The 26,145-nt window shown below is 39.2% G+C and overlaps 1 protein-coding gene across 4 annotated transcripts in view; it reads right to left on the reverse strand.

The window, feature by feature from the left end:
* Positions 1–248: 248 nt before the first annotated feature.
* The window catches only part of TLCD4 (TLC domain containing 4), a 53,563-nt gene continuing 27,666 nt past the window's right edge, over positions 249–26,145 (reverse strand). For 3 of the 4 annotated variants that reach the window (XM_043521481.1, XM_037906968.2, XM_043521482.1), the window contains 4 exons: positions 22,624–22,682; positions 21,271–21,365; positions 13,568–13,641; positions 249–5,841 (listed from right to left, as the gene is read on the reverse strand). In XM_043521481.1, coding sequence (XP_043377416.1) covers positions 5,526–5,841; positions 13,568–13,641; positions 21,271–21,365; positions 22,624–22,682 — 544 coding nt within the window. In that variant the 3' untranslated portion in view covers positions 249–5,525. The remainder of the gene's footprint in view (positions 5,842–13,567; positions 13,642–21,270; positions 21,366–22,623; positions 22,683–26,145) is intronic. The other variant, XM_043521483.1, reaches the window with a different exon arrangement.

Raw genomic sequence — 26,145 nt, forward strand, 5'->3', positions numbered from 1 at the left:
GACTTTTAGGCTCTAAAGTTTTCTATTGTTTTGTTTTTGAGTGCAGTTATGTAACAAAAAAAAAATCTACATTTGTAAATTAGACTTTCACGATAAAGAGGTTGCACTACAGTACTACTATGTGGTGAACTGAAAAATACTATTTCTTTTGTTTATCATTTTTACAGTGCAAACATTTGTAATCAAAAATATATAAAGTGGGCACTGTACACTTTGTATTCTGTATTGTAATATAGATCAATATATTTGAAAATGTAGAAAAACCTCCAAAAATATTTAATATATTTTAATTGGTATTCTATTGTTTAACAGTGCAATTAACTGCGATTAATTTTTTTTGAGTTAATCGTGTGAGTTAACGGCGATTAAATTGACAACCCTACTTGTAATACATTTTGCATTGGATCATAAATCTGAAGTTTCTCCCATTCCTATATTAAGAGCAAGAAACATGGATCCAGAAATGTACCAGGCTCTGGGGCTACTTATGTCTCTTCTGTTTCTGCAGTTTCTACTAGTTCTGCAGCAGGCTCCTCCCTGGGAGTGGGGGGGGGAAAATCAAACAGCTCCTTGGAGTATGGACCCAGCATGTGCTGCAGCTGCTCTGGTGGTGGAACCTCTTTGGAAACCAGTGTGAGCACCAGAGTCACTTCACTAGCTTGATCTGGTGCCTGCTGGTTCCCCTCTAGTATAGGAGTAGTTCAGGGGTCAGAAGGTCACCATCCCAGCTGACCAGGCTATCGAACTGCTGTTGGTTCCGTGCTTGATGCAGTAGCCAACACCCAGTCAAACTCCTCATTAAAGAGGCAGGATGTTGGGGAGTTCCCAAAAGGTGTGGTTTTCAACCCTGGCTTTCCAATAGTCTTGAGCTGCCTAATCCAGATGCAGCACTGGTCACCAGTCCGGTGAATCCTGCACACTGCCAGTTCATCTGCAATTTTGTAGTGAAGAGAAACTTGTTGCTTGCCTCACACCAGAGATTAACCAATATCTGACTGTGGTCCTGTCATCAGGGAACAATGTGTTTGTCAATGGACTTCTTATCGGTGGCCATAGCTAGCACAGGAGATGGTTCATTCTGTTGTCTGCAGCTCAGCATTCAGAATACAATGTTAAACACTGAGCAGCTATACTTGAACAAGGGGAGGCTTCCATTTCCTGGGAGTCAGCTGGTTAGTCTTGAGATAGAAAGAACAAGGAACATTGGCCCATGGGACTGTGTGATAGAATTGGCAGACTATCAGGACATGAGTCTGGGGGACCCAGGCCCAAGCTACATCCACACTACATAATGATGCACTGTGGACTAGTGGGGCTTGTGTTTGGATGAACTCCTCTTGCTGGATCCTAAATTCTGGATCCAGGGGCTTACTGGCCTTAGCTTTGTGTGTAGACAGAAGGGGGGTTAGCGCTCAAGCCTGAGTCTGAGCCCAGGCTTACATTGCACTGTAGACATACCCTCAGTGTTGTCTCTTCTACAGCACTGAGTGCCACGTATGTAATAAGGGGAAGTGCCGTGGTATTCTCTTAACACATCAGCCAGTAGAGCTCGCTGAATGCAAAGATGGCAGGGGAAAAGGCAAACAATAAGCTGTGCTTTGCAATGGGCTGTTCAGGTTACTACCTCTCAGCTCAAAGAGGGAATCACTGACTTCTTTTTACTTCCTAGGATGGCAAAATTCTAAGGAGAAAAATCTAGTCCCAAATGAATGTCTGCACACACCCCTTCAGATCTGCCACCCCAGACATACACCCACCAAAAAAACCCTGCAACTCCTCCTCCTCCTGCCCAGGGGAAAAAAAAAAAAAAACACAAAAAACTCCATGCTGCTCACCACAGACCTATAGAATTTTGCAAGACTAAGGTGCATATGTGTATTAGATATTAATCATAAGTCCTTTACAAGACAGATGCTTGTGATCAGAAATTCTAGCAACAATTCTATTTTGAATAAAGGAGACAATTTAATCTGTTTTAATCAGTTTAATCAGTTTTAGATTGATACTTCAGATAGAGAAATGTAACTAAACTGAGTCTAGTAGAGGAACAAAAACAGCAGCTGGTTTCAGTATTATATAATATGCTGCATCATATATAATCTTAGTGGCCTGTGAAGGAGCCCTAAAAATAAAGGATAGGTGTATTCTGTCCATCACATATGTGCAATCTGTATATTTCTGTCCTTGCCCAATACATTGGCAATCATGACCATTTAAAAATTATTCTAGCACACAACTGCTGTGTGGTTATAGTATAGCCTTGTAACACCAAATAAAATAAATCAGAACTTAATTCAAACCAAATGGACATAGCAAATATGGTTGGATATATTTGCTGATCTTCTTTTACAATGCAATTGAATCCTAGAGGATAAAAGCTATTCAGACCAAATGGATTAGTAGGTCATCTAGCCCATTCCTCTTCCACTATAGATTGTTCCCCATGCTGTATTTTCTAGGACTTTGTCCAATCTAGTTTTAATATAATCTTTCATACTTTTATGATAAACCTGAGTCTTAGTCACTATCCAAGATTTATGTATAATGGAGAATACAAGGGAATAGACTATTTTAAAGTTTATAGCTTTAGTGAAGACTCTACATTGGAAATTAGGAATTTAATTTACTGTATGTAGGATTCAAATGCCATTAAAGATGAACGCTTAAAAAAGGATAGACTTCCAATGCAGTTGTCATGAAGTCCTTACTTCCTGTAAAATCATTTTCCTTATGAAAAATGTTTCATCCTACTGTATTTTCAGAATTAGTAAACACCATACTTCTATGTTCAAGGTGTGTTTTATCCAAAGTGCTTGAGTCTACTCAATTACTGATTTTGAAACTGGCTAAGAGAAAACCAAAATGTAAACATAAAAGTTATTACAAATGTGCAAACTTAGTTATTAATCAGATTACCAAAAAAACCCTCTCTTTCACTAGTTATCATCTTGAACACTAATACATTAGAACTGCCTTGGTGTACATATTGAATTAAATCACTATTTTTAAAAGTATCTGAATCTATATGTTGATAAAAAGGTTTTCCTTTGTTTTAATAAAAAATGTAATGGAGGGCAATTGACTGATAATATGAATTTATTGGTACCAAAGACAAAAAACAATGTGCTAATTCAAGAAAATAAAACACACACTTCAGTTACTATGCTTTCTAGGACTGAACAACTCATCTACATAATAAAGCAACGGGACTGCCAAGAATATAGTGTAAGGAACTGAATGCATTAGCAATCTTTGCCTCCCACCCATTGAAAAATAAAGATAATGCTGAAAAAAAATTACTGTTAAATAATGTAACTATGCCTGTAAAAGTGAGTATTATATCAACCCATATAACGATCTATTATACTCTTCAAAGAGAAGAGCTGAACTGCTTTAGCCACAACTGCCTTGGCTATACGGCAAGACAACGCAAAAGACCTTTGCTAGCAGTTTGTGGAGTCTTCTTGGTGACCTAGGGAGACACAACCCTGATTTACACTACAAACTTATGTCAGTATTACTGCGGCACTCAGGGGTGTGGAAAATCCACACCCTGAGCGATGTAGTTATACCGACCTAGCCTCCAGTGTCGACAGTGCTATGTCAACAGGAGGGCTTCTCCTATTGATATAGCTACTGCCTCCTGGGAAGGTTGAGTACCTATGCCAACAGGAGAAGCTGTTTCATCAGTGTAGGCAGTGTCTTCACTAAGTGCTACAGTGAAGCTGTAAGTGTAGACAAGCCCTCAGTAAATCATAAAGGGACAGCTAGTTCCTGGAAAGTGTGTGTTTGTTTTACAGCTCTCCCTTCTAGCCTACACTAACTAATAGCCAGACACCTGCATTTGTTTAGAGGAAAGAAGAGAACAGCACACACACACACACACACACAAAAACACATATCCCAACAAGACAAGAATTTGATAAATGTTAACAAAAGAAGTTGCTTGAATAGTTTGCTACAATGTTTTTACGTAATAGCACCACACTAGTGAGTGAAAATGCAGTTTCAGCAGCACATACTAGCAGATGGTATCACAAACTACAAGTGATGACAAATCAAGTGAAGAAAGCATTGTTCCAACAAACAAAAACCACCACAAAACATCTAGCCCCTCCACAACAGTTATATGAGAGAAAACAAAATTCTCTCAGGTTGGCATCTCTTCCATATTCTGATCTTCCCACATTCTCAAATTTCCCCCATCTCCCATGGACATCACTGGAAGTTCTAGAATTGAAGAGAAAGCAGAATATCTGACAAGGACTATGTGGATCCAAAAACAGAATGTTGTCCCTACCAATGTTAGCTGCTTCTGTGACCCACTCTATAAATCTTCTCAACAGTTTTGAAGAGAATAACAGAAACTATTCTCTGTTGGGGCCACTGATAAGTCTTCTTGCTTATAAGATGGGATTTCTTTGGCGAGCACCTCAAATTTCCAGGCATATGCACAACAAGGAAACAATGACAAATACATATTTATGAGCATTTGAACACAATATGAGCATTTTCATACTAAGGTGGCAGTTCTGGAGGGGAGAGGGTTACTGTGACATAGCCACATATACAAAAGTATTTAGTCTCCTATACTTAAGTTGTTTACACCCTAGAAGTCTCTTGGTTAAAATAATAATAATAATAATACATTTAGAAGCAGAGTTGCAATACTTTTCAAAAGTAGTAGTAGCAGCAGCAGCCGCCGCCTTCACAGTGAGAGCACTGTAGTAAAAAGGAGTTTGTTTCCACACACTGTTTATCATGGTAACTTTGGATCAGAATTCTGATCAGATTTAACAGTAATACTACTAGAAGGACATTAGCACAGCCGTCCCTCCACATAAAAGATTTTTTTAAAAGATAAACAGTTTTACAGATACTGGTATAACGTATTCATAAATCCCCAAAAGATTGTGTCCATGCATAAGGCAACAAAGTCAGTAAAATATTCATAGCATCAAAGCTAAATTCTTAGCCTTTGTTGCAAAAAAATAAAAAAAAAGTTGTCAAGGATGAAATCTTGATTGTTAACACCAAATACTAATAAGAGAAACCACAGAAACATGGCAGGAAACTTGCCATATCTGCATAACTTACAACAAAAGATCTTAACATTCACAGGCTTTTAAAAAAAAAAAAAAAAAAAAAAAAAAAAGCCACACACAACACATTGAGAAACCTGAGTGAAAACATTTTAGGAACATACTGATAGAAGACCACCAACTAATCAGTCTGTTCCTTTTTAAGTTCATTTGTCAATTAAGTGCTTAGAACACAAGCTAGACTCATTTGTATGAACCTATATATACAGTATGTCATATGCCATTGTTTCCCATTCCATAGAGTGGGATTGTCTTTAAATGAAGTGACCCTGGACATGCAGGCAGTGTGGCAAGGGAAAGGTTAAGATCAATAAAGAGGCAATACCTTGTTTCCTTAAAGGAGCATTTTATGGCAAAAGTGTGTATTGTTTCAATGAACCCAAATGATCTTTATAGAGAAGTTCAGTTTTACATATATGATTTCTAGTCAGATTTTCCATTCTTACACATTTTGACTTCTTCTTGTCTAGTGAGACAAATAACTTTGTAGCATCCCTTTGTAATTTTGACCATCCACATCAAGTTCATCACATCCAAGACAACACTAGAGATAATCCAGGCGCTTTGGGCTGCAATTCCTACTCTGTGGAAAGCCTCTGTTCCAAACACAGAAATGACGTTGGCATAATAAACAGGCATGACTACAATCCTCACCATGAAGAACACGACCGTCATCAGCACCCCATTGATGATGTTGGCTTTTGAAGACCTGGGGTACCCCAGCACTTCAAAGAACCACCTGCAAGAGAGAAGTGTTCACAAAACCAAACAAGTTTCAGATTTTTCAAATCCCTTCTTATGAACAGTCACTATTCAATTTATCCTCAAGCCCTCCCAATCCTAAAATGCTGCCTTGTATTGTGGCTTCATCTAAAAGCTCTTTAGGCCAGTTAATTGTCTTGGTGCAAAGCATCGTGTAATCTCCATTACTACATTAAAAAGTTTCATAACAATATTTTAAGGAACAGCATGTACAATAATCTCCTAATTTGAATTGTAAACTAATATGTAATAAGTATACATGTTAGTTGCTATTACTGTAGTGTAGAGGAGTGGTTTTCAACCTTTTTTCATTTGTGGACCCCTAACAAAGTTCAAATAGAGGCTTTGGAAATCTTAGACAATCTGTGGACCCCTAGGGGTCTGCGGACCACCGGCTGAAAACCACTGCTGTAGAGCATGGATAATTTGTTTTGTAAATTAACTTTAAAATGACTACTGTGAAATAATTTTTTGTTCTTTGAACATTTTAATTTGCACTTTTTTTTTTTTTTTTAAGAAGTGAAACTAAGCTGAGAAATTTAGCTCCAAACTTCCTCAGAATTATAGATTAAGGCCCCTACCAAATTCATGGTCCATTTTGGTCAATTTCACGGTCATGGGATTTTAATGAAATTTTACAATTTTTATTTCAGATATTTAAATCCGAAATTTCACAATGTCGTAACTGTAGGGGTCCTGACCTAAAAGGGGGCTTTAGAGCGGGGGTCTCAAGGTTATTGTAGGGGGGTGGGGGGGGTGTCACAGTATTGCCACCCTTACTACTGCGCTGCTGCTGGTGGCTGCGATGCCTTCAGAGCTGGTCAGCCGGAGAGCAGCGACTGCTGGCTCGGATCCCAGCTCTGAAGGCAGCACTGCCGCCAGTAGCAGCATAGAAGTAAGGATGGCATGCTATGGTATTGCCACCCTTACTTCTGTGCGGCTGCCTTCAGAGCTGGGTCCTCGGCCAGTGGCCTCTACTCTCCAGCCACCCAGGTCTGAAGGCAGCCCCGCAGAAGTAAGGGTGGCAATACTACAACCCCCCCCTACAATAACCTTGCGACCACCCTGCACCCCCTTTTGGATCAGGACCCCCCAATTTGAGAAACGCTGGTCTCCCCTGTGAAATCTGTATAGTATAGGATAAAAGTACACAAAAATGAGCAGATTGCACGGTCCGGGACGCATTTTTCACGGCCATGAATTTGGTAGGGCCCTAATTATAGGGCAAGAAAGAAGTTTGGAATTGGTGTTGTGAGTAGGACCCCCATCTGTTATTTCACATTTGCTGGATTTGGGCTTTTGTGATTGGTGCCTTGCTACTGTCCTAGTAAGATCCTTGGGACCAGACTGATCTCTAAGCCAAAACCTCAGCTCTAAACATTACAAGTTGAATTCCATTATTATATTAATGCTTAGCTGTATGAAAAGTGTCAGTGTGGCGGAGTAATTTTGAATAGGTTTTCTATATTTTGATGCCCTACTAGAGAGGTGTAACTATTACATATAGCCTATTGCCTGGCAAGTAGAACCTGTGGGTTGGGTTCTTAAGAAAGTATTTATATTATTGTATGTTCCTCTCTTTCCCCTTCACTCACACAATAAAATCACTGCACTGAAGATTTGTACAGCTGTGACAGGTCAGAGAAAGGACAGAGAGGACCAAACCATAGAAAACAGCTTAACTGCTGAACCTGTGAAGGCATAACCAGCTAAAACTATTGACCATTAAGCAACAGATGTAATGATTGTTAGAACTTCCACTTTGTAAAACTAGTCGTATAGCCTGTTACAAATTTATTACTAGGGGTCATAGCCATATTGACAGATACTTGTGATATGACTGATTATAATTACTAGGGATCTATAATGTCCAAAGTCAAATATTTTCTTAGATATGCATCAAGATGCTGATTAGGTACTGTGCTGTGCCAGCATATTCATTTATAAATGCTTTTTAAACAATAAATGAAAAAATGGTAATAGCACAACTGCTCACAACCAAAGTCAGAATGACAATTTATGTTTTGCCTATCACCGACTAAATCCATGCTAAAATTAAACTTGCCTTTTATATGGACAAGCCCAAATCAGAAAACAGTAGAAGAACAGAAAGGAGATGCAAGGTAATAATTTAAGAAAAAGTAAAACCTCTATTTACTGTTATGACAATTGTGCAATTCCTTTGTAATTTTTTAAAAAGTGAATTTAATGCTTGTGAAAGTGCTGGATTATTAGACAGCGCTGGAGACTCCTCACTATAGAACAGATATAGCACAGACAGCGTCAGGGCAGTTCATACTGCCCTCACTATTCTACTTATGTGCTTAATGCTGAGAAGAGTGACAGTCTCTAGGGAAGAGGGAGGTTCAGTCTCTAGGTCCATTTAGATCTTTGTCTTTATGCCAACAAGAAAGGAAATTGTGATAGTGGTTTTTGTGAAGTGAGCAGAGTAGTGCTCTGCTGGACTGTGGTTTAAACCTTTAAATTTTAGGCAGACAATTCAATTCTACAGCTCAGCTATTCCAGATAGTGTAGGTTCTGTCAGCTGGGTAAAAAAAAAGCATACATCTTTCAAAGAACAGAAATCTGCTCTTATAGAGCAAGACTTTAGTGTCCTGTACTATACTTTTTTTGCATTAAGTTAGTCTTTAGGAATACTGAACAAACTCTTTTCGGTAGTATTCATATTTACAGCTCTCCAGAAACAGTTTCATTTGAGTCATAAAATTACTTTCTCAAAATATAAATTCAAGAGGTATATTATACCAATATTTTTCTAATTGCAAGATGGAGAGGAGAGGCAAGACTTACACTAAAATCCAGAACAATGGTCTGCTTTTTCTTCTATGGTTTTATTGTTCTAAATTTTGTCTTTAGACTACAGTTTTTAGAAGAAATTATTGTAAATAAGAGGGTGAAAATATTTCACTTGCCAAGTATGTTATTTCATAACATTACATGCTACTATTAATTGGGCTACAAGATTGTTACAGTTTTCCTTTAGGGTTGTATTATCCCTACATTCAACTCTGGCACTTTCTGACAAGCTAAACAAAACAAATTTCTTATGTTCTTTTAAAATTAAAATAAGGATATAGTGAGGTACAAATAGTTTAAAATGGTGAGATGAGATTTTTCATATGTTACAAAGAATCCTAAATTGAACTAAGTTGACCTGTATTTTTATACCGTCTGGTGAGAATTTAAGCCAAATCATGAGTGATAAGTCCTGGCACAGTCAAAGAATTATGATGTGATTGGAACAACAGAGACTTGGTGGGATAACTCACATGACTGGAGTACTGTCATGGATGGATACAAACTGTTCAGGAAGGACAGGCAGCGCAGAAAAGATGGGGTAGTTGCATTGTAAGTAAGAGAGCAGTATGACCGCTCCGAGCTGCAGTATGAAACTGCAGAAAAACCTGAGAATCTCTGGATTAAGTTGAGAAGTGTGAGCAGCAAGGGGGATGTCGTGGTGGGAATCTGCTATAGACCACCAGACCAGGGGGATGAGGTGGACGAGGCTTTCTTTAGGCAATTTTAACAGAAGTTACTAGATCAAAGGCCCTGGTTCTCATGGACTTCAATCACCCCGGTATCTGCTGGGAGAGCAATACAGTAGTGCACAGACAATCCAGGAAGTTTTTGGAAATTGTAGGGGACAATTTCCTGGTGTAAGTGCTGGAGGAAGCAACTAGGGGCAGAGCTCTTCTTGACCTGTTGCTCACAAACCAGGAAGAATTAGTAGGGGAAGCAAAAGTGGATGGGAACCTGGGAGTCAGTGACCACGAGATGGTAGAGTTCAGGATCCTGACACAGGGAAGAAAGGAGAGCTGCAGAAAACGGACTCTGAACTTCAGAAAGCAGACTTTGACTCCGTCAGGGTACTGATGGGCAGGATCCCCTGGGAGAACAACATGAGGGGAAAAGGAATCCAGGAGAGCTGGCTGTATTTTAAAGAATCCTTATTGTGGTTGCAGGAACAAACCATCCCAATGTGTAGAAAGAATAGTAAATATGGCAGGCGACCAGCTTGGCTTAACAGTGAAATCCTTGCTGATCTTAAACACAAAAAAGAAGCTTACAGGAAGTGGAAGATTATACTCCTCCTTGGTCATTTATCCAAAAATATTGCTTAGGCATGAAGGAGTGAAATCAGGAAGGCCAAATCACACCTGGAGTTGCAGTTAGCAATGGATGTTAAGAGTAACAAGAAGGGTTTCTACAGTTATATTAGCAACAAGGTGGTGGTCAGGGAAAGCGTGGGACCCTTACTGAATGGGGGAGGCAACCTAGTGACAGAGGATGTAGAAAAAGCTAATGTACTCAATGTTTTTTTTCGCCTTTGTCTTCACGAACAAGGTCAGTTCCCAGTCTACTGCACTGGCAGCACAGTATGGGGAGGAAGTGACTAGCCCTCTGTGGAGAAAGAAGTGGTTCAGGACTATTTAGAAAAGCTGGACAAGCACAAGTCCCCTTGGATGCAGTGCATAGGGCCCCATGTGCTAATGGAGCTGGCAGATGTGGTTGCAAAGACATTGGCCATTATCTCTGAACACTTATGGCAATTGGGGGAGGTCCTAGATAACTGGAAACAGGCTAATGTAGTGCCCATCTTTAAAAAAGGAAAGGGAGGAGGATCTGGGGAACTACAGGCCAGTCAGCCTCACCTCAGTCCCTGGAAAAATCATGGAGCAGGTCCTCAAGGAATCAATTTTGAAGCACTTTGAGGAGATGAAAGTGATCAGGAGCAGTCAGCATGGATTCACCAAGAGCAAGTCATGCCTGACTAACCTAATTGCCTTCTATGATGAGAAAACTGGCTCTGTGGATGAGGGGAAAACAGTGGATGTGTTATTGCTTGACTTTAGCAAAGCTTTTGATACGGTCTCCCACAGTATTCTTGCCAGCAAGTTAGAGAAGTATGGGCTGGATGAATGGACTATAAGGTGGATAGAAAGTTGTCTAGATTGTCAGGCTCAACAGGTAGTGATCAATGGCTCCATGTCTAGTTGGCAGCCAGTATCAGAGTGCTCCAAGGGTCAGCCCTGGGGCCGGTTTTGTTCAATATCTTCATTAATGATCTGGAGGATGGCGCGGATTACACCCTCAGCAAGTTTGCAGAGGACACTAAACTGGGAGAAGTGGTAGATACGCTGGAGGGTAGGGATAGGACACAGAGGGACCTAGACAAATTAGAGGATTGGGCCAAAAGAAATCTGATGAGGTTCAACAAGGACAAATGCAGAGTCCTGCACTTAGGACGGAAGAATCCAATGCACCGCTACAGACTAGGGACCGAATGGCTAGTCAGCAGTTCTGTAGAAAAGGACCTAGGGGTGACAGTGGACAAGAAGCTGGATATGAGTCAACAGTGTGCCCTTGTTGCCAAGAAGTCAAATGGCATTTGGGGCTGTATAAGTAGGAGCATTGCCAGCAGACTGAGGGACATGATCATTCCCTTCTATTCGGCATTGGTGAGGCCTCATCTGGAGTACTGTGTTCAGTTTTGGGCCCCACACTACAAAAAGAGTCAAGCGGAGGGCAACAAAAGTGATTAGGGGGCTGGAGCACATGATTTATGAGGAGAGGCTGAGGGAACTGGGATTAGTCAGTCTGCAGAAGAGGAAAAAAAAATGAGGGGGGATTTGATAGCTGCTTTCAACTACATGAAAGGGGGTTCCAAAGAGGACGGATCTAGACTGTTCTCAGTGGTACCAGATGATAGAACAAGGAGTAATGGTCTCAAGATGCAGTGGGGGAGGTTTAGGTTGGATATTAGGAAAAACATTTTCACTAGGAGGGTAGTGAAGTACTGGAATGGGTTACCTAGGGAGGTGGTAGAATCTCCTTCCTTAGAGGTTTAAGGTCAGGCTTGACAGAGCCCTGGCTGTGATGATTTAGTTGGGGATTAGGTCCTGCTTTGAGCAGGGGGTTGGACTAGATGACCTCCAGAGGTCCCTTCCGACCCTGATATTTTATGATAATTGAGTTGTTTTATATAAATCAATGGAATTCGGAGATTAAAATGCAATTGTATATTATAACTGCAGCTTGGTGTTATTTTTGTTAATACTATAGCAGAGTACAAACAACAAAAAGACATAATATAAACTAATCTTTATGAACAATTTACATTAGTTACTGTCTCAGAGGTCTGGTTCTTCTCAAATTTAATTAAAGTTATATATATAAATTTATGGGACAATAAATCCCTTAATGTAATAGACTATCACCATCTTCTGCAGAGATTCCTGTTTGTCTGCTAAGATAATAATTCTGGGTATTTGAGGACACTTGGCCTCAGTCAAGGAACTTTTAAACAAACATTTAAAGTAAATTGTGTATCTTTAATGATATGATATGTTGTGATGCTTCATATCACAATCTTAAAAAAAAAAAAAAAAAAAGAAAGGACTGGTACAGATACCACTGAAAAAATCTGGGTGAAATCCAGGCCCTATTGAAGTTAATGGGAGTTTACCCATTGACTGCAATGGGGGGTAGGATTTCATCCCAGAGAGGCAAGAATACCTTTTTATATAACCTTGATAAGGCCACAACTGGATCTTTTTCCTACGGACTCCTCAATACCGAAGTAATATTGATAGATTAAAGCAAGAACCACCACCTTGCAGTTTCTGAACAAATAAAAAGTAACCTTTATGGATCATTATAATCTCACTCCTTCGCTCTAACTGAAAAGCTGAGCTTGCCAACCCAGTGTTTGAGACAGACCCCAACATGGCACCTTCTCATAGAGCTACTAGAGACTATGTAGTATACTATACTCTACTATACTCAAACTTCATTGCACCGCGACCACCTTCTAACAAAAAATTACTACACAACCTCAGGACGGTGGACTGAAACCAGAGCAGTATTATAAAATATTGACCGCAAGTAATCTAGAACAATGATGAAGGTTTCTAAATATCAGAGGGGTGAAGTTCTGGAACAGCCTTCCAAGTGGAGCCGTGGGGGCAAAAAACCTAACTGGCTTCAAGACTGAACTTGCTAAGTTTATGGAAGGGATGGTATGAGACTACCTAAAATGGCATGTAGCTGATGTGCGACTGCTTGAAGCAAATATCTCCAATAGCCACTGATGGGGAGGGCTCTGAGTTACTATAGAGAATTCTTTCCCAGGTGTTTGGCTGGTGGGTCTTGCTCTGGGGTCAGATTGTCAGAGACTGTGAGGGTGGTTTTTTCCCCCCCTCCCCCTTCCTCTGCAGCACAGGGCTCTGGTCACTTCCAGGTTTAAACTAGTGTAAATGGTGGATTCTCTGTAACCTGAAGTCTTTAAATCATGATTTGAGGACTTCAGAAACTCAGCCAGAGGTTATGAGTCTATTACAGGACTGGGCAGGTGAGGTTCTTTTTTATCTAATAACCTATTTATACCCATCTAATTTATACACTTATGCATACTCTTTTGTTCAATACATTTATGCCAACTTCATGTTGCATACAGAATGCTATTTACAATAAGGAGGAACTCCTCTGGAATGCACTGGAACAGTTCTAGAAGTACAATAGCCTGAAATTTTCATAGCAAGCAAGCTTTTTTCAGCTTATAAATCTAGCTATGTTCAAGTGTGACTACAGAAAGTGAATCAAATTTCTATTAGTTATTTTACAGTTAAATTCAGTTATCTAACAAGACACAAGTTAAAGTAAAATAATTAACAACCACCTACCGCTGATTCACAAAAGGAGTAGAGAACTCTGCAAGCAGACGGAAGTTACCAAAATATGCCAACATTCCTTCATCCTACATAGCAAGATAAATATTAAAAAGAAGAATCAGGGATGTAAACTCTAGTCAGAAATTTAAATCTGAAGAACACATTGACCATTTCCATTCTGTTAAATTTTCCCAGCATTTGTAAAATTGTATAGGATCTCAAATACTTTACCAAAATTGAAAGTGTCAAGTAAATGTAATAAATTTCATAATCCTCTTTATAAAAAACTTTAAAGTAAACTGTTTAACATCTAATACTGCTGCCCTTTGATTTTTTTAAAAAATGATAAATTAAGAAAGCAGGGAAATATGCAATGTGTCTTGTGACTCCAAATCATTGACCAAGTATTCAAAATACTTTAGTTATTTGTGGAACATTAAACAAATGCCAAAAGTTGGCTAATAAATGATGGCACTCCCTAATCAACATAAAAATAGTGGTAAGTTATGATAAATTAAAATGGATCTATTTTACAGTGATGATCTAAAATGATTCAAGAACATTTTGAATTTCTCATGTTTTAAATAAATCCAGCAGAACCATACTTTAAACTCAGAGAAAAGGAGTACTCGTTTAAGTAAGTTAGCCAAAACAGAGCCTGAAGGTCAGATTCTTGGTTCTGTTCCAACTCTTCTTCACTGCTCCATCACTGCAAAAGAGCTGGAAAGCCTGCATAACTAGCCAGCTGGATTCTCTCAGCTCAGGGGAAATCTGTAGATGGTGTAGAACAGACTATGCAAGCTCTACTCTAATCTTGTTAGAGGCCCCAGCAAAGGGGATAGGTTGGAGGAAGGGCATGTGGCTAGAATCTTGCTGTTCTCTGGCAATCTGCAGCTGGCAGAAAGGCACCAAAGCACAGCTGCACAATTAAACTGAGCATTTTGTAAACTGTCAAATTACCCAGAATAACTTTGGATTGAGGTTTCCACTTATAACCAAATCTTCCACTTATCTGCCCTGGTTCTTTCTGTCTACAGAGGAGTAAAGATATATTCTTCATCTCTATTACTTTTTTGGCAGCATCAGACGCTCCTAAGAGCGGCAATTAAATGTTTGTGGGAGAAGCAGTTTGTGAGGCTGAATTCTACACTGGAACCCATTAAAAAGGTAGCATTCACCAACACTTGCCATACAGCAGTAGGTCAGGTGCCACGGTTTTTCCCCTATACTTGGAAAGAGGTAATAACGGCTGGCAAATATTGACTTCTTAATGACGACCACTGTATTGCTATAGTTTATTAGTGTGCTCAGCATGTATAAAAAACTGAAAAATTGTACATCCCGTGCTCTTACATTTTAAGGATCAAATTCTGCCACAAGATATATGTGCACAACTTCCACTGAAGTCAATGGTAATTTTATGCATATATCTGAGGGCAGAATTTAAACCTCGATTCAGTGATGACAATGACTTTTTTTTTTTAAATTCCAAGATCAATGTCAGAGATCCTATTATTTACCTCTTAAATCTCTGGGACTTGTTTTATTGTCATTGCAACTAAAGGAAGACAGTAAATATTTGGCATTCTTTGACTGGCCCTGGGAGGGATAATGTTGAATTTCTCTAATCTGGTCTCAGGAGTTCCATGATTCTACTGATATATCTATTATCTTCAGCTAGAAATAGTCATCTTCTCTGATCCAGGTAATAGGAATCCTGAGACTAAATCCAAACCAAAGATTTGGACATGCAGATGAACTAACAACAGGCACACTGAATGATTTCAAGTGGCAGTAAGCACCTTTATTTAACACAGGGGAAAGCACTGTATGTGAGAATGGGGGATGGCATATCAGACATTTAATGGGGTCTAGTACAGGGTTACAGGATTCCTGCCATAAAACCAATAACTGAGGATAGTTTGTTTCTGAATCTTCTTTAACAGCCCCTGCCCCTTCCCCTTCTCCCTCCCCCACCCCATGTCTATAGAAGGTGTAAAAGTTACCAAGAGAGGATTTCAGTGCATCAAGACTTCTTGTCTCCCCTTTTTCCCCATAGGTAAATGGGCCACCAGTGAAATCCAGGATCTCATTTACCTCTGGGAACTGGTCCCTTGTAGCCTTATCTGTACTGGACACTGGCTGCAAGTTGCAAAAAGCTAAAACATTTAACAAATTTAATATTAGGAAAGGAAGACTTAATTCTTATAACCTAACTGTGCTTCCATGATGCTGTGAGGAAGGGGGGGAAAAACCCACACTTTTGCCAATTAGGTCCAAGGCGAAAAATTTCTTCCTGATGCAGGTAGTTAAGTCAGACTTGCAGCATCCTAAAAACAAAGCTGTTATGCTACAACTAAGAGGGGTGAGCGCAGGGCAACTAGCTGGAACAAGAGGCTTTTGAAAACCCTGGGTGGGGGGAGTCAGTCTAAATAAGTGTGGGTGAAAGAGGCACTATGAGTACCAACTGGCTAGCCCATGCCCCTGTCAATGGGAAGCCTGTGGTCTCTCCCCCACCCCCATTCCCACCATGGGTGTGTTCTTGCATCCACCTCTCCTTCCCCACCTCCTGCTAGGACTGTGTACATCAGGGTGGGGCATTAAGAGTATTAGTTTGTCAAACTGTAATTTTATATAAAAAAAAGACAACCTCAGCTTTTATTTACATATAGCCTCCCCCTGATGTTTACAGGAAGAAGGTAACAAGTGAAAGCTTGCTGATATATTTGTATTACTGTATACTAGTTGCTCTCTCCATATTTACTTGCAAGGAACACCATTAGCTTGTGGGGGGAGGAGTCATTGGTCTGAAAAATTTTTACTTATGGGATTTTCAAATGTGCCTAAGTGATTTAGGAACACCACAAGACTTCCAATGGAAATGGTCATCTGTGCACTTAGAAAATCCTACCCACTATAGTTAAAATACATAAGATTAACTGAAATCAGTTAGTTTTTCTATTTCCCTTCAATTTAGTTTGTGTATTCAAACAGCATTTTGTGTATAGTCAATACCACTGTTCACCCAATAAAGTCATTTTTTCCCCTTGCTGAAGGCACCCTTATCAATAGGAAAGAAGAAAAAGTGTCTACACTGCATTTTAAAAAAAATTAAAATATTTTCAGGGACATTTTAAAGGATTCCGTACCAAAATCTGGAACATTTAAAATTAGCTTTGTCAAAAAGTTGACAGTGTCTCTTTAATAAATACTTAACAATTTACATCTTCAAAGCACTGTACCACCAACGTTAAATATTAACATAAAGTGACTGAGTGTCAGATATTAAAGAGACACCAACATAAATTAAAGTAGGATTCATTTCAGAAGTCTGCCAAAATAGGGCAGAGTTCCATTAACAATGAAAAGTGCTGTTGGGCTAAAATATGAAAAAAGTAAATTGGGACAAGTAGTTTTAAATCCCTTTTATCATAATTGGATTTTTTACACAGTAAAAAAGAAAAAACACTGGATATTAATACACTACACTTAGAGATCACGGACTTGTGGAAATGCATTGCAAATACAATGAAAGTGGAAAACATGCAATAGCTTTTGGCTGTTTTGTCTTCTTCCTATGTGCAGCAAGCTACAGCTAAAAGTTGTAATCTACTTTTGGTCAGAGTGATTTATTTTAAGTAGTTTCCTACCGCTGTGTGTGTCACCTAAATAATTTGTATCAAATATCTAGTTTAACAAAATTAAGAATTTTAATTCATCTCATTAAACCAATGATTCCCAAATCATATCACAATCACAATCAAAATAGAGACTGCACTTAATCCCTTTTCTGGTTCCTTCTTTTGCACTTTCCAGTTGTTTGTTCCTCTTTTGTTTAGTCTTTCCCTGCCCCCCTTTCAGTCTCTCCTTCTAGTGTCTTTGGAGTGTCAGGGGACAGAGGCTACTCATTTGCGAGTGTAGTTGGAGCACCTTTCCATTCCAAAGTCACACTACTGGGGAAGTGTGCCTGGGAACTAGCAGCCCCCAAACCATCTAGAAAGCAACGACCACTGAAACTCTATTCATGCCCCCTCATAGACCTAAAATGTCTAGTGCAAAAAACAACAATTTTTCATTCCTTTCACCAAATTCAGAACATTGGGTAAGGACTTCAAAGTAGTAGGATCTGCAGAAGCCATATACTGGCAATTCTCCATCAAGAATTGCCATATATATCCATCCCCTCTTGTATCTTAATTCCTAGGTTTCAAAATAACTTGTTGCACCTGCTCTGTAATTTCAAGGTCGACTAGATGCAACAAGTCTGGATCAGGTAAAAAATGTGGCCATCCTTTTGAGACAGAAGATCCGAAGACATTAGAAGAATGGCTCCACTGCTATTGCTAGGAAGTCAGATTACCCCCCCCACATACACACACAGAACAACCAAACCCCGAACAGCAGTGATCATTGAAAAGTCAAATATTTTATATTAAACCTGCCATTAATTTAAAAAAAAATTTAGTACTTCTGAGGATGATTAAAGTCAGATGTCCAGTTACAAATGTACAACTTAAAGTATTAACTGACACCAGTTTTATACCTAGTATTTAGGTATCAGTAAATAAACATGGAGAGAACAGTACACAGCAACAACAATGAAGTGCAGCTGCAATCTCCCACCCTATCCTCAATATAACTATTGTCTACACTTTTAGGCAGCAATAAGCCTATGATAAAATGAAACTCACTGTTAGTCATGATTTGGAAGATTAAAATGTGCATGCATCATTGTATGTTATGTGGATTTCTTCGAAAGTGTGTAGAAGTACTTCATTTTAAACAGATATTTGTTTCAAACTTTATGATGGGCGGTGATGCCTAGTGGATAGAGCACTAGACTAACTCTGGAGACTTGGGTTCTACTTCTGGATCTGCCACTGGCCTAGGGGGTGACTTTGAGCAAGTCACTTTGCTGCTCTGTGCCTCAGTTTCCCCATCTGTAAAATGGGGGAAATGATACTTAACTCTTGTGTAGCGCTTCATCTGTAGATCACAAAAGAGGTAAGTATGAAATACAAGAGCATTGATGTTTCTTTCATTCATTTTATCAAATTACAATATATTCTTGACATAAAATTAGAGTCTTTCATAAGAAGGTATACAAAAGGACAATGCTGGTACACACTAGCAAACAGTTTAGAAACTTAAAAATAATCAGTACAATATGAAAAAAGGAGATTGAAGTTATTACAAGTCCTAAATTAAAATGTTAAAAGGTCTCTTTGAAACAAACAATAGTAAGGAAGTTTCAGCATTCATACTGACATTTCATACAAATAATCGTTTCCTTTTTTATGTAAAACTTCACCTGGGCACCTGTATAGCATTTTGCTGACTGTATTGGGATAGATTAGATGGCTACATAAAATATTTTTTTAAAATACTACATTCAGTATACTCTAAAGTTGAACTTTAAAAAAAAAAAAGTTTAAAAAATCCCAGTTGCTGTTTTAAAAGAGTTATATATTTATAAATCTATATCTCCAGAGCTATTCAAAATGAATCTCAGTAAAAGTTATTTTACTGCTATTCTCCAGTAGGAAGTTTATGACCTCCCCCAAAAAAGTGTTAATGAGCAGGCAGATGCTAAACACAAACTGCGAGCTTTATAGTTAAACTTATTATTTGGTAGGAGAATTGTAAATATGTAAGTATCGTCGTTCATATTAAACAAAACCATTAGAATTTACCTTGACAAAAAGGTGTTGTGAGAATTTGTTATTTATAAAAGCACTTTGAGGGTAAGTGCTCTGCCAGTGATAATTTCTGGCAGAGTCAAACCTCTCTTGTGCATGCAAGTGATGAGTAGTACATTCTGCGTGACCAGCTATGGACTTGGTCCCAATCCCATTGAAGTCAGGGTCAAAACTCCTACAAAGGGAGGAGGTGTTAGATCAGACAGCAAGCTGATATTTTCCTGAGATTTAATCATTGTCAAGCTGAAAGATGAAATAAAAGTTACAAGGCTTTTGAATAGTAGGTTTTTACAGGCAATATGTGCTGTAATACCTAGATAAATAGTGCTGGTTAAGTGCAAATTTTCAGCATTTACTCTGAATTTTGCAGCTTTTGTTGATGTAAGCAGCCATATACTCTTGCTGCAACTATATCCTTAAAATATATTATATACACTGTATGTTTAAACTAAAGACATTAAAGACCTTTCCCCCACCAAGGAACAGGAAATAAACTTATGTATTAGATATCAGTTGATAGCTCAAGTTAGCTCCCCCACAGCCCTTATGTAGTACTGCATAAAAATTTATTGCAATAATTTGTAAACACCACACAATTAACAAAAGTCATTAGCTCATTCCAAAATAAAGTCTGAATAATTCCAAACTATGTCATATGTAGAAAAAAGCTTTTTGAAAAGTCGTCTTAATTGCTGACATTCATGGAAAGTTTTAAGATTTAAAAGAATTCTAAAAAAACCTGATTGTATTAAGATCCTGATTCAGCAAGATACTTAAGCACATCAAAGCAACTACCCATAAGTTTAAAGTTCCGTGTTTTGCTGACTCAGAGTCACGTTTTAAACTGAAGACGTTTGAGTTTTGGGAGTGGGAGGGTAAGACATTGAAATGTTCTCCTTAAGCTACAGCCCTTTAACACAGAGCATATTTTTGTACTGACAAGCAATAAACTGGTAGAGAAAGTATCTTGCATTAGAAATCAAGTCAGTCTTAACTTTGTAAAAAGAGTTTTAACAGCATATACAGTAATTTAATCTGTGAAAGAAAAATGTACAGTTCAAAAACACATACTGGGTCAACTAACTCAAAGCTTTATCTGGTGGCCAAAAAATAACACTGAGAAATACTTTATAGGATGAGTCATTGTAACCCAATTTACTGAAATTGCAAATATGGATAGAAAAAACCACCACCAAGAACAAATGTATGCTACCATTACATAGCTCAATACAGCTCTAATATTAGTCTACTGACTTTTAAACAACTTACATAATAAACCCTGTTTCAGAAGCCAAATTGGGATCAACCTCCTTGAGCTATTGAACCCAGTATTAGAGTCCACCAGCTTTGGAGTTTTAGAGGCACTTATTACTTCCCAGTTTCACAGTTTAGCTAAATCCATGCTGTTTGACTTACTGTTAGAGATGAAGAGATGTTAGAGGTATAATAAAGTTCTGGACATGAATGCAGAAGCCACCAGTGAAAGTCTAATTAATGGATTTTAGGATCTCAGATGATTATGCTGTGGGATTTAAGGTCTTAAAGTAAGCGTGCCTATGCGTGTTTAGGAACGCCTATGCAGCTGCTGGGAGTGTATTTCCCAGTGTGGATAGACAAACTCTCTCAAACTAGCTCTGCTCAAACTAGTGTCCTAAAAATAGCTGTGTGGCCACAGCAGCACGGGCTAGCAACACAAGTCCATACCCATGAGAAGAGGGGTCAGGCAGGTTTGTACTTGGGTGCCTAGTCTAAGCCACCATTGACATACTGCTATTTTTAATATGCTAGCTCAAGTATAGCTAGCGCATGTATATCCAGCCAGGCTAGGAAGCACACTCCCAGCTGCAGCGTAGACATACCTACCCTTGCCTGTATGTAGAAATATAAAAACTGGAGTTTCTTGGGGCAACACTGTTGAAACACCAAACAGCCTAAATTCAGAGCAGTGATATTCACCCTTAGTCACTATTCCCAATCTTGTCTGGTTGTTAGGATATTGGAAAATATGGCACTCACCAGTACAAAGTAGTAGGCATACAGAGCTGCCAAGTGATGAATTACAAAAAATTTATCACCAATTGCCTTCCAGTAGTAAGTAATAAGAAACAAATCTGTAAGGGAAAAAAACCCATTACTACAACGTAAGCTACCTAAGGACTATAATAGTTCTCTTTAAAGCTTTCAATATTACAGCAATCGAAAAGGAAAAACCCTTTTTGGTTATCTGAGCTATGCATAGATTTTGAATGACAAATGGTGTCCAACTCAACCCACAAAAAGAAAAAAAAAATCTGAATTGTCTTTGAATAGAGCATTTTAAGCTCAAGACTTCTGTATTCCCTCCCCCCCCCCCCATCAACCTGCACTTCAGATGGACATTAAATGTGAAAGGAAAAATTAGGCCTAATCACTGGTTAAAATACTTTAGCTCTTCAAAAAAATGTTCATAAATCTTTATATTTCCTACGTGAAGGGAGCTGCCTGGCCATAGGAGGTACACTGTGAGCAAGAGTAGATCCAGGTACCCCCCAGTTACAGGTCTTGGTCTGGAAGAGGACTCATGAGCCCACAGTAATTGTATCAAGAAACCCAGAGAGAAAGGAGCTTGAGGACACTGCCAGAATATGACTAGGTCCACTATGGGAATGGTGGAGCAGCAGATATTAGCAGGGCAGGGACCCCTAATGCTAAAAACATTAGCTCTTTGATTTGTTGGTTTCATTTAGTCATAGTCCACCAGTGATCACAAAAGATAATGACAACCTATGTCAGATTATTTAAGAACAAATAATTGAGTGAAAGAGCACAACTGTATGTAAGGATGACAGCCACATCAGATAAAATTATTCAAGATATTTTCAACCTCTTTCACATAGGATCAGACTCTGGCTTTAAAAATGTATAGGAAGACAGGGACAATGGGGAGAGGAGTAAGTATGCAGCTGTTTCCCCCAGCTTTGTTGGGATTGCTAAAAACTTGCAGCTTGCACTCTATGGGCACAGGGGAGAGTGAGGACGTTAAAACTGCCAGCAGCAGTAGACATCCCAAAAGGGGTTGGGGTTACAACTCCCACCCCTTCTGCATTGTCTGGAGGGCCAGAGCCGAGTATTAAAGGGTGTTCACTGGACCATCTTAAAGCATGCAGTAGTAGCCACACTACTGCTGGGTGTTCCTTCAGCACCTAATAAGGCAGTATTTCCATCTCTCTCCTCCACTAGCAGGTTACCTCCAGACATTGTACCACAGCTCACGAACACAGCAGTAGCTTTAAAAGCTACACTGGAACCTATATTGTTTATAGAAGCTCATCACATCTTCAGAATAAAATTTAGATGTATCTTTGTAAGTGATAGACAACGTATAGTTACCAGAAATGAGGTAGCCTGTGGTAATAGCAATATTCAGTTTCACAATTGAAGGGTCACCCCTGTAAACATAAAAACGTACAGTTTCAGCCTTTATAATAAAAAGTTAAATTTGCATAGGACATACAAATATCACAAACCATTCCCCTCCCCCCAGGCCACTCATGCTTGATCCAGCCATGTAGCATCATGGGAATTCGGGTAAGAGGGAGAGGAGAAGTTGCTAATTAGGAAGACTGATTCCGAAGACAGAACACATCTGCTGCCCCAGGGAGGCCAGCAGCAAGGATCACCTCATGCCTTGGGCAGCTGGCAAGGGAATGGAGCTGAAACTCAATAAGTCCCCCAGCATACTGAGGAGATGAACAAAGGTCAGCTAATACAGAGTGCTTGTCAGCACCAGGGCCAGCTCTAGGTTTTTTGCTGCCCCAAGCTCCAAGAGCACAACTGCCCAAGCAAAAAAAGGGAGGTGGCGGGAATGCCGCCTCTGGAATTGTGCCGCCCCAAGCGCATGCTTGCTTTGCTGATGCCTAGAGCCAGTAATAATGTCAGCAAAGGTGCTGACCAGGAAACACCCCCTTTTATGCCTCTGATCCTGCTCTAATTTTAAAAAATGTAGTTTGGGATGATAAGTACCAGTTGAGTGAGAAGTGATTTTTAAAAAAACCTAATCATGAGATACCATGTTGACAGCTAAAGTGCAAGGGAACATGAAAATTACTCTCCTGTAACCAAACTATTTAAGAGGACCTCAGCACATTCTCACTTTAGGGAAGTGCTGAAATTGTAACTTGGACTGATGGAACCTTCTAACAGCAGTACCCACCGCTGCACTCTGTGCCCCCTGCACCTCTCCTCATGGCTCCTCAAAGGGCAAAGCCATAAAAGCATACATGATGTGCCAACCACCTCAGTTCTTTTACCACCTCAAGTCCAAAGTTGTAATTAGGACTCAGAGGGAAAAGGTGGGAAGCGAGTGTCATTATGCAGAATCCATCTCCAGGAGCTCTGGTTACAGGTGAGTAACCTTCATTTGTTCTTTGAGTGGCCTCGGCACATTCCCACTCCTAGGAGTCTGGCAAGCAGTATTCTTCACTCTATGCAGTGATCCAATGAGGTCTCATTAAAAAGATTGTAAACTGCTTTACCAAATTGTGCATCTGATCTAGATGCCACACGTAAGGAATGTTTTATGAAGTATGAATTGAGACTAAGTAAAAGCTGTACAGATGCAGCTTTGTTCTCAGAGTGCACTCTAAGGTCTTTTGGAAAAGGTGTATTTAAAACAAACACACTCTTCAATACAGAGTTCAACCCATGTAGAAAGGTGTTGGGATGTGACTGCCCAAACTTCACTCTTTCCCCATAACAGACAAATAGTCTTGGCAATTTTCTGCCAGTCATATAAAAGGCTAATGTTCTGTTAGCATCCAAGGTATGGAGTTTACCTAGAATGTAGGAAAAAACACTGGCAAGTTTATGGATTGATGGGGATGATAGATGTTCATTAAACCCTTCAGAATCTTTTTAATTTATCATGACTAAATACAGTATTTTGTTCAACTAAGCTATAGTGAGCAGACATGGCTGCGAGATGTATTTTTACCAATGATATGGAGAGTCTCAAGCATTTCAGATTAATGAGATACTCCCATATGAATAGGAACTAAACACAGGTTGATTGTTAGTTGCCCACAAAGAGAACCTTTTCCACTTACGATTGTAAAAGTCGATGTTTCCTGGAGTTTAAACAGAATTCCTGTGCTTTTTACTCAGAACAGAACTATTCTATATCTGTCAAAATACTATTCTGCCCCATGGAGGCCTGGATGGCAAATCTGACCTCTATGCTGGGCCCGTAATTCCATGGAGAGACAGAAACTGTTTATGATCGTTGCAGTAGATCCCACAACCGCTGTTGTCTCACACAGGCCAAAGTAACTTTAGCTTTCTCTTGTTTGAATATTCATGAGAACCCTGAATTAGAAGAATTTGAGGCTGAGGGGACAGAGGAGGAAACCTACTCCCTAGTCTACAAGAAATGAATCAGAGATGGACCGGTTGTCCATTCCTTCTCTGGAGCAATACCTCGGACATTTGGTGTTACATCTTGTTGCAGATAGTACCTGGAGATGGACCTCCCATGGGAAAGGGATGTCACTCTCTATAGAGTTCCCAAGTGACCACCTGTGCTGATTATGAAAGTCTCTGCTCAACTGATCTGCCAGTATGTTGTCCTTGTCTGCAAAGTGAGGAGCTATATGATAAATTTGGTGTGCCATGCACCATTCCCACAGAGCCACCTGCCTGGAGCGGGCAAGACTGAGCTGCAGTTCTTCCTTTTCCTTCACCGAAACACAAAATTGCCATATCACATCAGACCAGTCGTCTTTCGATTCTAAAAAAAACTTCCATAGTGGACAGTGCTCGTTGGTGAAGTTTCATATTAATTCCTGTCAGCTAGTGATTTACTTATGACCTGAAGCATACCTTCCTCCTCCCACCAATTTATCTCTCCTATTCTCACAACCTCCGACTTCTCCCTCATTTTCATAACCTTAAACAATACCTAAGTAGTCTATAAAGTCAAATGGTATTAAGAAGAAGTGGGGAGGGGAACCTACTAATATGGAACCATTAGAAATCAAGGGAGCTTAGAATCTTGCAGGACAGAACCCTAAACAATTATAATATCCCTGTGAGGAAATAGTGAAAGCATTATCCTATTCTTATCAATGAAAAACAATAGCAGTATTAAAAAGAATATTCCCAAAGCCACACATCAAGTCAGTTGCAAAGCTGTGATTAGAACTCCTAACTTCATAGCATCCAGTCCTGTTCGGTAGACTAGACCATATTGCATTCTATTACTGATCTGTAAACTGAACAATATGAAATGCAAACATTTGTTCTGTTCTTTTAAAACCAGATGAAATATTTTTTGCATTTGAGTTTAGTCAGATTCCCATGTTGTGATTCAGTTTAAAATAAAGTTATGGTGGAAAGAAGAGTTAAAGCTTTAAAAAAAAAATAAAAAGTTTAATTATACAGGTAAAATCAACAGTATTTCTTATATTTAAAGAAAGGGAAAAGTCAGTCCCAATAAAGGGTAACAGCTTCAACTTTCTGCTAACAATCTCATGAATCAACTCAAAAAATCCTGTATTATACTGCAAAAGTCTGTTGGGGGGTGGGAAAAAAGGACAAACGCCAAGGACTAAAACTAGTAAACTTATTTTCTTTTGAGTTTTTAAGTTGTAATGCAGAAAGATCTTCTAGTTAGAGGAACTACTGGAAAAAATCAGTGAAGGAGGAGCAGCAGCAGCATTTATTAGAGAGAGTACCTCTGTTGTACCACTATTGACAAAAACCTTTTCGGAGGGGGTGGGGAGCTGAAGAAAAACTGTTATAGTGTCTTGGTTATACTAAGGAAACCAAAAAAACCCCACTAATCTCATCTAATCTAACTTTTGGTCATAATCCGCCCACCCCCGACATTCTGAGGGTGCAACCAACCTAATTCTC

Source organism: Chelonia mydas, chromosome 8 (assembly GCF_015237465.2).
Source record: "Chelonia mydas isolate rCheMyd1 chromosome 8, rCheMyd1.pri.v2, whole genome shotgun sequence".
NCBI classification, from domain to species: domain Eukaryota; kingdom Metazoa; phylum Chordata; order Testudines; family Cheloniidae; genus Chelonia; species Chelonia mydas.